Below are 15,291 nucleotides of genomic sequence, written 5' to 3' on the forward strand. Positions count from 1 at the left end.
GTACCTGCAAATAGCCAATAATTTGCAGATATAGTACCTGCAAATAGCCACAACCTAAAAAAACATAGAAATATATGTTACATTTCCTTTTAATATCTTCCTCTGTGTTCATAAGAAACATAGACCAATAGCTTCAAACTCCATGATGTATTTTTAATTTAATTTAAATAAAACCTTCAATTTTTCCCTTTCCTAGATCTCTATGTACATATGTATTTAAAGTCTATTGTTTCTCCGTCATAATTTAATGGGTACTGGAAAAGAGTTTGTCTCACCAAAAGCTCAATACAGTCCCATGTGTATGTATATAAAATGTATTTAAAAAGTATATCAATTCATTGTTAAATTTACGATCACATAAGAGCTGTAATTCTTCTTGAGATAACTGCGGAGAACGTGTCATTGCGTAAAAGTGACATTTTTCGCAGAACTAACTGATTGCTTTGAGAAAAACTAGTCTCACCATGTCACCATTCACCATTAGACATTCGATCACATAAACGACGGGTGAAATCGACTCTGTATGCCCAAATTTAGTATGTGATATACCAACAAGTCCTTTACCGTTGGCATACAATCTAAATGTCTCACCGTTACTATTGAGTAATACCAATGAATAACGTGTCTTTTCTCATTTTGCAGATACGAAGTCACTCTTCACTAACCTAAATAACAGAAAAGAAACGAAAATTACCGAACAAACATGGGAGGCATCAAGCAAGTGCCGTGGACACCGACGAAACGAAGAGGACCCATAGCCGCGGAGAGCAGCAGCCCGGGACCAGCGGCCGTGGCACTTCCGTCTTTGATAGGTAACGTTGCTTACATCGATGACTTAATAACTCGCTTCATCAGATAAAAATGCAATGAAAAAATACGCATGCAAAAAGTATACAAAAACATGATGACGATGTTTGACTTGGCAATAGTTCAAATACCTCTTGTGATTTGAATGAATTGTAGACATTTTTTTCTTTCGCAATGACAGTGCCGGCTTAAAATAAGCTTTGATATGTAGGAAAATACCTTTAGAGAGTTGCGTTAAACTGATGTCTTATTTAGTGTGTACTTTTTGGGCTTAAATTACGACCGGTTCTTATGAATCTACTATACTAAGATGGTTAAAAAGATTTGAAACGGTCGTCAAGTTTCACTCATTGCCATTTTTGGTAGTTGCTTATATGGCTTGGGTGAATAATGTAATTGTTATTTGACTAGAAACTTTTTGACAACGTATTGTATGGAAGATGTTGTAGTAAATTATATGTATTTGCCAATATATGTACATACATTTATACAATAGAAGTCTATTTTAGACACATCAATATATTCGGGCTATCATTTAAACTGTGTGCCTTTTTAGGATTCAAAAATAAATCTGAATTATTATGATAAATGTACAAAACAAACTATCTGCAATAAACGGCAATATTTCTATAAGCATACATATGTACATGCCGGCAGTGTGGCTCGGGTTCGATGCCGTGCTAATCTTTAATACTGCTGGTTAGACTTGGATATTTGTGACTCCAAGTTGATCGTTTCATATTAGAGTTTGCAAATTTATCTGATTTTCATTGTTGAAACGGTGACCATTCGCCCAAATGCACTTGTATGTTATCTTAATTCCTCATAATTTACATAATGGTTAGATTAGGGGGTATCTGTGACTCCAAATCGATCGTTTCTTATCAGAGTTTGCCAATTTTATCTCATCATTGTTGAAACGGTTCCTCAAAATTGGCAAAAAATCATCATTCCTGTTGTCACAAATCTTCTGTATTTATTGTGTGTATAGTTTGTAAAAATTATGTACAAAATCTAAATCCATAGATGTCTCAATGGATTAATTCTGTAATTAATTAATCGTTAATTTCGTGTTATTAAGCCTCCCGAAATACAGTGATTTATGTAATAAAAAATGCTGAAATGTTTGTAATTAATTGTCTAGGAAGGCGCATTGGGGTCTACCTGTCAGGTCTTCCTGGTATATATATGTACATATATCGATGTAAAAAATTAAATTAAATTAAAAAATATGTAGAGATTTGATTTCTAGCCAATTGGGTAACAAGTCTATAATATCTGTCGACTAGAAACTTAAAAATGTTCATCACGACACTATATAATTGATTGTTTGTTCCTATTTATGACGGTCATTGTCTTTCAAAGACTCAAAACATCATGAAATAATGAACCACACATTATAATTATTTTAATTTGATCTTCTGAAAAGTAATATCAATTAAATGGAAAACGAACATAATTACTAAATATAGAAAAAGTAAAAAAAAAACATCATCATCATGAAGCCTTTATCTAAATTATGTAGATTGTGGTCCAACTTTTTGACCTCTGGATAATCCTGTATTTCATTATTTCTGGAAACTGATTGCACTCCTTTTAGATATTTTATTTTATTTTTATTTTACATATAAATATGTTCATATATATACCAGAAAGGCCTAATAGTTAAACCCCAATGCGCCTTCCTGGCCAATTACAAACAATGCAACATTTTTATTAAGTCGCTGAATTACGAAATTACTCGAAATTAACGAGACATCTATGAATTTTAAACTTGTACATAAATTTTACTTTACATAAATCATACTCAAATAGTGGTGACATAGTAGGTAGGAAGGTTTTTAGCCAATTTTTAATCGAGAAACCGTTTCAACAATGAAATCAGAAAAATTGGCAAACTCTGATAGGAAACGATCGACTTGGAGTCACAAATATTGAAGTCAGACCAGCAGCATTACAGATAATATACTCAGAATAAATTCTTTTCAATCGAGGTCAACTCACGGGATCGAACTCGGTGCTAGGCAAACCCCCAATCACCGAACCATGCTGCTGGATTTTGAAATCATTTCCTATGAACTCACTTTGAGATTATGAACATTTTATTTTTAATTCAAGCAATAATTTTAATATATAATAATAGAATTTTATTTTCTGATCCTTCATATAACCATTTTAGTCGAATTGTTATAAATTTTCAACTGTATCATAAATTAGACTATTACGAGCCTATAAATAATGCAAAATGATGGACTTGATCTAGACATTTTGCGACCTATAAAAAATGAGCATGTGGGAAGTTGTTTATATGTATCGATTTAAATTGACGTGTACAAATAGTTTTGACATGAATGTTATTTCAGGAAAGACGCCCAACGAATCGAAAAGGTCACGAGCTCCGGCATTCACGTTCGGCGGAAAGTATTCCAGTAACGATAAGGCGCAAGGACCTGGTCCAGCATCTTATAACACCGAAGGCATGACTTCCAAAGGTATAACTGATCCATAAATCCCCATAAATAGTAATGAATTGAGATATAATTTTACCATAATATAAACGCTTAACGATGCCGCTTTACATACCCGTATACATAATCTTAATACAATCCCTAATGGAGTCTATTGAAATAGACTACTTAAATTGCGTATTAATTTGATCACTTTGCATACGTTTAAAAACGAGTCATGCATTTTAAATGCACTCGTATGGAATAATCGGTTATGGAAATATTCTATATAGCCATAACATGCCTGGTTATTTTATAATCAAATTAAAATATGGAATAATTTAACTAATGCTTGTTTAATATGAGTTAAGATATTGATGGGAGTGACCTTCACTTTGCTGAAAAAAAAAATATTTTTTTAGAATTTGGGGAATTTATACTTTAACCATTTAGCATTAAGGTATAATTTTTAATTTGTTATGCTTAATCTACATCCCTAAAATAATGAGGGCGAAAACACACAGGGAAGAACGGCACGTTGTGTGCTTGGCTCCCCACTGTGGGGATTCTCCTACATCTCTTCAAATATGGGATACAACGTTACCTATCATTGTCAAGCAAGGATACAAGGATACAATTTTACCGAAAACACTCCAGGGAGTGATTTTGGGACGGTGTGTGCTGGGCGTTCTAGGAATATGTGCAAAGTATGCCACATTTCTTTCGTCTGTTTAAAATATGGACGACATAAATCGATGCGGTGCAAACGATCGACAAGTGCCAGATAGACTGAACCACAGATTAACTGGATGGCTGCTTTAAACGCAATTCTCGACTTCACGAATGATAGATTGCACATCAGATGAGGAGTAACCTTTCGATGTGCACAGATGCAATTATTAAAATTGAGTTGGATCTTTCTGGCGAGTTTAATAAGGCAAAATTCGAAACTAACGTATCAGAAGCACAGAACGTATACAGGGTAGGTGTATGTCGGGACTTCGAGTAGATTTCGCTTAGTGTAAGTGCGAGCAGTGCGCACGCAAAAAGGTCTGTTCATACCTATCCAGCACGACCCGAATCCTGCAAGTATCCTGCAAGTACGGACAGTATTTTTAGTACATTCTATATGGACGCGCATGAATGCGTAAATGCGCATGCGCGAATGGAGTATGAATACGTCCGTATAATGTACCAAAGAATACTATCCGCACTTGCAGGATACGGGTTGTGCTGGATAGGTATGAACAGACCTTAAGGTACACGTGTCGTTAATCTGTGGTTCAGTCTGTCTGGCGCTTGTCGATCGTTTGCACCGCATCGGAAAATTTTACCGTGGTAGAATAACAAAAGAATCAATTTTTTTTAAGCAAAGTAAAGTCCACTCAAATAAATATTGATCTTAAAACATTTAAGTAATTTTCAAACTGAAAGTAAACGGTGATAGTCTTTCTATTAAGTATAATCAAAAGAAATACTGTAGTCTCCAACTTGTAGTATTTATAGAAATACATCTCAAATGGTACTTTCTAAATATTATTCCTTTTAAAGCCACAACTTTCGCACAGCTAGAAACTCATATGAGTCAGTGTGCTATAAATAAAAGTTCTTCCTGCATCAGGTCGACAACGACTGTATTCGCTCTTTCTTTAGCGATCATAAAAAAGATTTATGAGCGGAAAATGTAGGTGTGCTTGTATTTCCTTATGCGTCCAAAGTCAAAACTTGCGACGGCCTACACTATGTACATATGTACTCAGACTAGAATTGGCGACTCCGTTAAAATATTCAAATTTGAGATGTGTTTCGTATGTATGTATGTTATGTACGGCTGAAAGGAGATAGGAGCGATTGTAACTTTAGTTTTGGGTGATCGCACTCTGTCTGCCCGTGATCAGATATTGGAAGACCATCGAGGAGACAGGGTTTCTCATGGAAGTGTGTAAGTAGGGAAGGCGACTCCCCCGGCGGTATCACTGCACGTGCGGCCCCGTGAGACCAAAGCACCTTCGACTCCTGCACCGGGCGACTATGAAGCACAGCATGCTGAAAGAGTGATTCAGGCGTCGGCTCCTAAGTATTCGTTCGGAACTAAACCACCTAACACCGGCGCTACACAATCACCCGGTACGCTAGTAATGCACTTTAACCCCCAAAAAATAGTTGATCATCTTATTCATTTCAAAACTTTCATATAGGTAGATTAAAATAAGACATCCAACGACATATTATGATGCACAATATAATATTTTTCTTCTGTTGTACATCATGGTGTGTTGTTTTGTGTTCAATACTACAACGGCTAAGATGATCAGCTATTTTGTATTAATTGGTATTAAAATAAAATAGTTTGCGCTTTATATTATATATATTATAACATATTGTAGGCTTTTTTTGGTTACTCTAGAACAGTGCTACTCAAACTCTAGTCCGCGGCCCAGTACTGGTCCGTGCACTGGCGGTAGCCAGTCCGCGGACAAAGACGTCATTAAAAAATTAAAACAATAGCTTATGACAACGTTGTATCATCTCATCCATTATATAAATTATATAAAGACAAGCCCTACAAACTTGAGATTATTTGGGGTACTATTCCAAGATATGGGCGCTGATTATGAACAATTATTATCGCATGCTGCCATATGTTGGTTGTCAACGGGTAAAGTGCTGAAGAGAGTATTTCAGCTCAGGGATGAGATCGTTAAATTTCTACAACAAAACCAACAACTTATGTCAGAACTATTTCAAAATATAAACTGGGTAGGCAAGCTAGTTTATTTGACAGATTTTTTTTTGGATTTTGAATGAAATTTTTCCATGCAAGGAAGAATATCATCGTGTTTTGCAATAGCAGACAATACGGATAGGTTGAAACGAAGAATAAAATCATGGAAGATTCGTATTTTTAAAAGATTGCTATTCACGAAGGAGGAGAGGAGCTTAATATGACAATTTAAAAATATATGCTGGTCCGCCAACTGAAAATGTTAGAGTAGCACTGCTCTAGAAGCTGTTTGCTTGTTAGACTAGGTTTTATTAGTATCGTGTATTATTTGTTTGCTCGAGTCTCACACACAATAACTATGATAGATAAAAAAATAGCAAAATAAGAGCTAGATATTAGGTTGACATCCAATAAGTAATGTAAATTAAATGTAGTAATGAATATTTTTTAAATCTATGTGACCAAATTTGAATTATTTTCTACTTTTAGATTTAGAGAAAAATATTGACTCAAGATATACATAGAAGCATATTCAAAATTTAGTACAAATCATAGCTAATCCCAAATATTACAATAAAATAATCTTAATTGGTTAATAAAAAAAAACAGTCAGAAGCTTTATAATCTGCCAAAAAGATTGTATAAATTGGAAGATAAAAGCAATTTCTTTAAATTAGTTATGAGAGGCAATATTCAGTTGAATAGCATACCAGATGGCTATTCTTACATCAATAATAAAGCCTGATATATGTAAAATATACATCCAATTAAAGCATGCTGGCCCAAGATAGATGAAAATGTATTTTTTTATGGAGGATTAGATTTGAGAGAGTAATAAGATTGAATAAAGCTAGTTTAGTTAGCACTTTTAGCCATGTGTCAAGTAATAGTGAGATCTGAGAGTAAAAATTATTGAGAATGTACTACATATTCCAGTTGGTCAATGTTTGCAATGTGTTTTTGTATTCTAATACAGTAGTTAATATAACAATAACAATGTGTTTATTAAATTTATTCTAAAAAATTATACAAAAATATAAATATATTTTGTGCATTTAGCGCCGAACGTATACCACGTGTCCGGAACCGTGGGAGGTGGTTCACCGGCATACAGCATGGCAGGACGTGCTCGAGAATCTCAGCTGGCTGGTGCTACTCTACCAGGACCTGGAACTTATGAAGAAGCACGTTCTGATGCTTTCAAACGCAAGCCACCGTCTTACACGATGGCTGCTAGACAACGCAGAGTCGACACAACTTCGGCACCTGGACCCGGAAACTACTCTCCGGAAAAGGTTCAAAACCATATTTCTGACTTGATGTATTCTGTGATTTTAATTTTATTGCAAAATTATAAATGGGCTTTCATTACTTTCAATACTACTATGATGCTGGCTATAGTGATAAATGCATTGAAATATTTGTAGTCAAATTGAATATACTATTCAACAGAACCGGCGAGTCAAAATCAATATTGTGTATGGAAAATGTCCCTTTTCTATATTATGTTTTTGAATTTCTTACAATTTACATACATATATCAATATAGCCAGTACCAATTTCTTCTATCATCATTGTTAATGGTTTATAAATATACCATTTGCATACTCTTCATATATAAATATCATAACCTCGACTGTTGGTTTCAATCATAACTGTAACTAATTGATTTATTTCATTTATTTGTCCTAATTGCTTGCACTAATATGGAAATAGGTGGATGTGACACAGAAATCTTCTCCAGCTTACACCTTCGGCATCAAACATTCACCCGTTATTGGCACTCATAAAGCCTGCTTGCATACTGAGGCTAATCTTAGTTAACTTTGACCAATTTCTGACGTGAGGTTGGTTCTTACACCATTTTCATTCATTACTAATAACTTGAAATATCATTCTAAATGGAATTTGTGCTCAATGTTTACCATTCAATACGCATATTTTTCTATTTATGTACTTGAAATGTGTGCTTTCAATCAAATTGTGAATGTTTCGTTCAAAGCATGTGTGTAAATATTTTTGTTGTTATTGGTGCTATACTTTAAAAGTCTGCATAAAAATTGTAATATACATTATTGTTATTTACATTAAATTGTTAAAATAAAATTATTATGTTTGTAAAATAAGTTTATTAAATAAAGTTGTGTATATTCAATAGTTATGCTGTTTCTATTAACAAACATTAACCTGAAAAATCATTTTTGTTACATAATCATCATAATAAATTAACAAAACTATAATTTGAATTGATTGTGGCGTACTATCAACCAAAGAGTTTAATTTTATTAATATATTTTTATTTTTTTAATAAATCCAAACATTAGGCCGATAAGATTCTGCATGATAATGGTCCCAAGTACTCGATGGCTGTAAAATTACAATCAGAGAAACCTCAAGATACCCCGGCTCCTAATGCGTACTGTACAGAGAAAGCAGACAAAACGTTGTTGGACAGCTCTCCTTCATATTCATTCAGAACTAAATCTCAAGCTGCAAAACCGAACGACAATCCAGCACCCAACGTATATGCACCAGAAAAATCGGTCAAAAGTATGGATTATGCTCCGAAGTACTCATTTGGAGTGAAAGGTGCTGTTGAAAAACCCCTAGACACTCCTGGGCCGAATGCCTATTGTCCTGAAAGAGGAGATAAGGCATTACACGAGGCATCACCAGCTTACTCTTTCCGAACAAAAGGTCCTGATCATAAACCAAGTGATACACCTGGACCTAACACGTATGCTATTGGTAAAGTAGATAATGTGCTAGACACTGCTCCTATGTATTCTTTTGGAGTTAAAGGACCTGCTGGAAAGCCACTTGATACACCTGGTCCTAATGCTTACTGTCCTGAAAGAGCTGATAAAGTTATGGATAACTCTCCAGCTTATACATTGGGACCTAAAGGCAATATCGAAAAACCAAATACAAACCCAGGACCCAACGCTTACGATCCTAGTGTTTTAGATACCACACCGAGATATTCCTTTGGTGTCAAAGCACCAGCTGAAAAGCCTTTCAATACACCAGGACCAAATGTATATTCACCGGAGAAAGCTGACAAAATGCTCTTAGAAAGCTCGCCAGCGTACACTTTAAGGCCAAAGTGTGCTATTGAAAGACCGAACACCAATCCTGCACCCAACATGTACGATCCTAATATGCTCGATAATACTCCAAGATACTCTTTCGGAATCAAGGGTCCATCCGATAAGCCTTTGGACACTCCTGGACCTAATGCGTACAACCCCGAAAAAGCTGACAGGGTTCTTTTGGAAAGCTCTCCAGCATATTCGCTCAGACCTAAATGTGCCCACGAAACACCAAACACCAACCCAGGACCAAATGCTTATGATCCTCATTTACTGGACTATACCCCAAAACACTCGTTTGGAATTAAAGGTCCGCTAGACAAACCTTTAGATACTCCTGGTCCGAACGCTTATGATCCTCATTTATTGGACAATGCTCCAAAACATTCATTTGGAATTAAAGGTCCGCTAGACAAACCTTTAGATACTCCTGGTCCGAGCGCTTATGATCCTCATTTACTGGACAATGCCCCAAAACACTCGTTTGGAATTAAAGGTCCGCTAGACAAACCTTTAGATACTCCTGGTCCAAACGCTTATGATCCTCATTTACTGGACAATGCTCCAAAACATTCATTTGGAATTAAAGGTCCGCTAGACAAACCTTTAGATACTCCTGGTCCGAACGCTTATGATCCTCATTTATTGGACAATGCCCCAAAACACTCGTTTGGAATTAAAGGTCCGCTAGAGAAACCTTTGGATACTCCTGGTCCGAGCGCTTATGATCCTCATTTATTGGACAACGCTCCAAGATACTCTTTCGGAATCAAGGGTCCATCCGATAAGCCTTTGGACACTCCTGGACCTAATGCGTACAACCCTGAAAAGGCTGATAGGGTTCTTTTGGAAAGCTCTCCAGCGTATTCACTCAGACCTAAATGTGACCACGAAACACCAAACACCAATCCAGGACCAAATGCTTATGATCCTCATTTACTGGACTATACCCCAAAACACTCGTTTGGAATTAAAACACCAGCCGAGAAACCGTTCAATACACCTGCTCCAAATGTGTACAATCCTGAAAAGGCAGATAATGAAAATGCACCAAAATATAGTTTTGGCATCAAAACTTTACCGGAAAAACCATTCGACACCCCTGGTAAATATCATTAAAGAAGTTTATTCAGAATAATTTTATTGTTCAGTTAATCATGAATAATGAATTTCAGCGCCGAATGTCTATACCATGCCATCAGTACTGAACACTCCCCTTTATACTATATCGGGAAGACACAAGGAACCCATCGACGACCGAATTACAGTGCCAGGACCTGGAAACTACTCTCCTGAAAAATTCATTTTGACTTTCTCACCGAAATATTCCTTCGGACTTAAAATACAAACTGAAAAATACACCGACACTCCAGGTTACTTTCCTCAATTTATAATTATACTTAAATTAAATTAATTTCCTATAAAACGTGTTTTAATCGTTTTATAATGTATATTCACAGCACCCAATGTGTACAGAATTCCATCTGTACTCGACACACCATTGTATACGATTTCTGGAAGACATAAGATACCAGATGATGATAGAGTACGAGTACCGGCACCTAATGCTTACTCTCCAGAAAAGGTATCAATATTAAATAAACATTTGGTCTATGATTCTATTTTTGAGGAATTTTCTGGATTATTTTACATGTAGATTAGCCAGATTGCATTGTGAATACTGATGATAGAGGCTAAAATGGCTACACTTCAAAAATAATTAAAAATCATAATTTGGCCAAATTACTTCAATAGTTGGGTCACAAATATTACCAATATATTACTTTATTTAATACATTGATGGATTGAAAACGTATCTGAGAAAGTATAAAAGCTTGTACTTGTTTATATGAGATGAGAGTAAATTATAGTGAAAAAGTAACTTTTAAGCCTGTGGGTTGTGAAGGAGTGGTAAAAAGACGCGTTTGGATAGCTCGCTGTCATCGCTTCAATCTGACACAAGATTCCGATGTCATTTTTAATGAGTTCGTTAATGATTAAACTCCTCCAGTTTCATGTCGGAGACATTAACTTGCTTCAATGTAAAAAATCAAAGCGACCTGATTAGTGGAGTGGTTCAAAATCAGATCACAATTTTTTGACGGGCAGGAATGTCACCGAACTAACAGAGTAAAGCTAATAAAATCTTGTAATAATAATAAAAACATATACATGTAACATTTTATGGTGACTAGGCTTTTTTATGATTGCTTTTCTGAAATAAAATATCTTTATCGTTGCCTTAAACTCACATCAAATAATTTGATAATCAAATAAAGCTTTTTTTGCGTTATTTATGTTATTATGAATATTGCTGTTAGTTTATGGCATTTGACGGTTTAACACACCTTAAGCGGGTCACGTAGTACTACGTTTCATATGGGCTTAACAAGAAATGCGGGATACGTAGTATTACGTTTAATATTGGTTGATCGCGGAAGGCGAGATACGTAGTACTACGTTTATTCTTATAGTATGTATATGGAAAAACATATGTAGATTTCTCTACTTCGATTTTTTACTTTTTTTATATGAGTTATAGCGATTTTTATAATCTATTGTATTTATTCGCGCAGCCTTGTGTTTTTGCCCGCTACAGCTAATCGCTGCAAAAAAAGTTCGCCCGCTTAAGGTGTGATTTATTAAGACTAGTGATCTAGTAAGCAATCGACCACATAAGCTGATAAATAGTACCTTAGTAAGAATTTAAAACTTATGACCCCCGGCACTTTTGCAGGCCAATAAACGCGTGTCAGTAAACTCATCAACTTACTTAAAGCACCAGGTATCAACTAGATACTCATACAATGCCTTAGGGCCGGGCCGCACCGTGCAACTTTGTCGGCCGACTAGTCGCGCGACACGAAAAAATGCACATATGGAACTGTGTGCGACAAACAAGTTGATGGGTGTGGCATGTCCCATCTACCTGCATGCATTGGTCTGGTCGCCCTCAACCAAGTTGTTCGCGAGTTGAGCGGTGCGGCCCGGCACTTAAACTGCTGGAAAACACTGCCTGTGTATAAATTTTTCAACTAACTTTATTGTATGGTATCCACTGTTAACTCTTATGAATTTTTATGTTTTTCTAACAGATTTTTTTTTCACAGGTGGAGTTGGATAATCATCCCGCTCACAGTTTTGGCATTCGTCATTCCCCACACGTAGGTCAATTAAGACCCATTCCCGCTTTGACCTACAACCAACATGAAGTCGACGAACAAACCCACGTGTACAATTTGAACCAATTGAAGTTCAAATCTGAAGAACGCACTCGCGGAGAAAGATCGAACACTGAAATGACGACAACTGTCGTGAAGATGCCTACAGAATCCACGGAAACGACGACCATCGTCAGGATGCCTGCTGAATCTACAGTAGTAAACCAACACCTTCAAAATGGTGATGCTCACAATCACTCAGAAACAAGAACAACATATAGAACAGAAACAATACCATCCGAAACGATAACTCGCGTTACAAAAATGGCACCTCAAACGCAAAGCACCTCGTCGACCACTGTAACCAGGGTCGTGGAAGGTTCGCCACAGACAAAAACAATTCAAAATGGTTCTTTGACAAGAATTGTTGAAACCACAAAGAACGGTGTTACTACCAGAGTTGTAGAAACGATACCACAAAATGGTAAAACTACACGTGTAGTCCAAAGTCTCCCACAAACGACGATCACCAAGAGTCCATCAGGTCAGAGTGGTCAAGTAGTACGCACTCAAACTACATATACGTCCCACGTGCAACCAACGCAAACGAGTCGTACGACTCACAGTACGAAGACCCATGTGCAAGGCCAGCAAACCAAGGTGCAAGCAACCCAGAAGATGATCTGCACATGATCTGCACATTTACTCCTAATGTAAACTAATCACACACAATACTAACATGGTGTTACGGCACACACTGCATACATGACATACTTCTAACGTTTATTGCTAACGATTCCGTTCTTTTGAGTTTTCAATGCTGACTAGTTCGTTCGGCGAGATTGTTTTTGTAATATTTATGTCGCATTCCATTAGATTTATACGTTGATCTCTCGTTTATTGTTCGTGAAAGGTACAATTTCCACATTGTACTTGAGCGATCTGTTCCTCCGTGCGACTATGTCGAGTAAGACTAAATTGAAAGGATGAGATTTCATTGTAATGAACTACCTTAAGCCATGAATCAAATTCATAAATATTAATCGTAATTATTGTATGAGCTTGTATGATCATATAACATTGTATGAGAAGTATAACAATTTATTATTGCGAAGCGATATAAGCCAATTGTTGCCTTATTATTTATATATTATATATAAAATATATTATCTATTATAAAAAAATATGATTTTTGTTACTAATAAAAAGCTTTGAAATACATAATTTGTTTTATTTTTTTGTAACTGAATACAATTTTTATTATTATCAACTTTTAATCAATTTCCCATTATTTTTTTTAATTTTGTAAAACTTATTCGTTATATTCTGATTTTTATTTTTGCAAAATGTCAATTTAGTGAGTTTTGCTTAATTTTAATTTATTTTACATTGAATATTATATTTGTAAGTATTAATAATTAATTAATTTTATTTCGATAATTGAAATATGCAATAAAATCCGAGGAAAGACTTTCATTTGGGGGACACGTAAGAATAACGGTAGGTAAAACAATTATTGATTTAAAAATTAAGATATAACATGAATATAATTATTTATAAAATTGCTCTTGTTTATTGGGTAGATTCATTGAGTTCTCAAAAATATTGTGGGGACCCTACGAGATGATTGAACCTGGGCTGCCATCTTACGAGTTGGCACTAATTCGGCCATGTTGATGGATCCCATTTTACTTCCTTCCCACCCGTCATAATAAATAGCGTGTATAAAACCACCGTCTTCCACTCGCTTTGCCCCCATAATATCATAAATTATTATGGGGGGCTTTTTGGATTCAAGTGGCCTCTAACCAGGGCTATTTTGTTATATAACACGGTGGAAGGGCGTTCCAGCAACTTTTTGCTTTGTATTTTTAATGTTTCAAAAGCAATTAAACGAAACAATGTTTGTGTGTACATAATGACAATCCATATTTATATAATTCGTCAAATTGTTAAAATATGATATTGTTGCGTAGGGTGATTGGTAGTTCAGGATCCAAATGAAAGGCCAAAGTTGCTTCACAGCATTTATTGAATGATTCAGGAGGTCCACACGTAGCCAGCGCTCGCTCCAGAATAATGTCTGATATGGCGTATGTATGCACCTCCTTATAAAGAACAAGTTGCTCACCACAGCTTTCCCAATCCATTGATTTATCTATTGTCTAGGCACGTACAGTTTTAAGTGAGTTTCACGCTCTCGCCCGGGTTCTGAGAATTCTAGCGGATACTTACTAAGTCCCGTTAAGTCAATTCGGGGGTATCATTGATCACCCCCGAATACATTTAGACAGCGGATACTCTCTCTCGTGTTCCCACGTTACAATATTATGAACCGGAAAAAATATGGATGGATTCGAAATATTGGCGTCCTCAATGGCGTGGCATAGAAAAGCTATATTATTTAGTAAAAAATTTAGCAAGAAGTGAATTCCAGCACCTTTTTTTAAGAAAAAAGCCCTGCCAATAACTATATGTACACTAGCAAATTTGTATGGTGGTTTCCTTAATTATGTACATATGATCTCATATTTTTTTCTATTAAAATGCTGTAATCAATCTACCCCAAAATTTTACACAAATAAAATAAATAATAAATTGTATTATATGGTAAACGGATTATTCCACAAAAAGCAATCTCGCGCAAGTCGCTAAAATCTGGCGTACATCTGGTACCCAAAACTCCATCAATCGAAAGCTACGCGAAGTTCTGTACTAACGAGAACTCGAGTGCCAGATGTTCTGTGATCAATATTTTAGTGACTTGCGTGAGATCGCTTTTTGCGGAATAATCCGTTTACCATATTATGGTTCGGTGATTACTGGTCACAAAGTCACTAAAATCTCTATAACGCCTCTAAATCTATATATCTGGCAGCCGAAAAGTCCATCATACTAACGACAACTATCATACTGTTGCGTAGGGGTGGGTGGAGGATCCAAGTAAAAGTCGTGTCACAGCATTTATTGGTGATTAAGGAGATACACGCACTGGCAGTGCTCAGTCCAGAATGTCTTAATATCGCCTAAGTACCGCCTTATAAGGGGCAGGTCTCTCA

The 15,291-nt window shown here is 35.9% G+C and overlaps 1 protein-coding gene across 2 annotated transcripts in view; it reads left to right on the top strand.

The window, feature by feature from the left end:
* LOC143916072 (uncharacterized) overlaps positions 1 to 13,360 on the top strand; it is a 34,537-nt gene extending 21,177 nt beyond the window's left edge. The window contains exons 2-9 of one of the 2 annotated variants that reach the window (XM_077436961.1): positions 643 to 812; positions 3,171 to 3,299; positions 5,205 to 5,381; positions 7,039 to 7,274; positions 8,304 to 10,176; positions 10,247 to 10,444; positions 10,532 to 10,656; positions 12,182 to 13,360. In XM_077436961.1, the coding sequence (XP_077293087.1) occupies positions 704 to 812; positions 3,171 to 3,299; positions 5,205 to 5,381; positions 7,039 to 7,274; positions 8,304 to 10,176; positions 10,247 to 10,444; positions 10,532 to 10,656; positions 12,182 to 12,925 (3,591 nt within the window). In that variant the 5' untranslated portion in view covers positions 643 to 703 and the 3' untranslated portion in view covers positions 12,926 to 13,360. The remainder of the gene's footprint in view (positions 1 to 642; positions 813 to 3,170; positions 3,300 to 5,204; positions 5,382 to 7,038; positions 7,275 to 8,303; positions 10,177 to 10,246; positions 10,445 to 10,531; positions 10,657 to 12,181) is intronic. The other variant, XM_077436962.1, reaches the window with a different exon arrangement.
* Positions 13,361 to 15,291: the final 1,931 nt, after the last annotated feature.

Source organism: Arctopsyche grandis, chromosome 8 (genome assembly GCF_051622035.1).
Source record: "Arctopsyche grandis isolate Sample6627 chromosome 8, ASM5162203v2, whole genome shotgun sequence".
NCBI classification, from domain to species: Eukaryota; Metazoa; Arthropoda; class Insecta; order Trichoptera; family Hydropsychidae; genus Arctopsyche; species Arctopsyche grandis.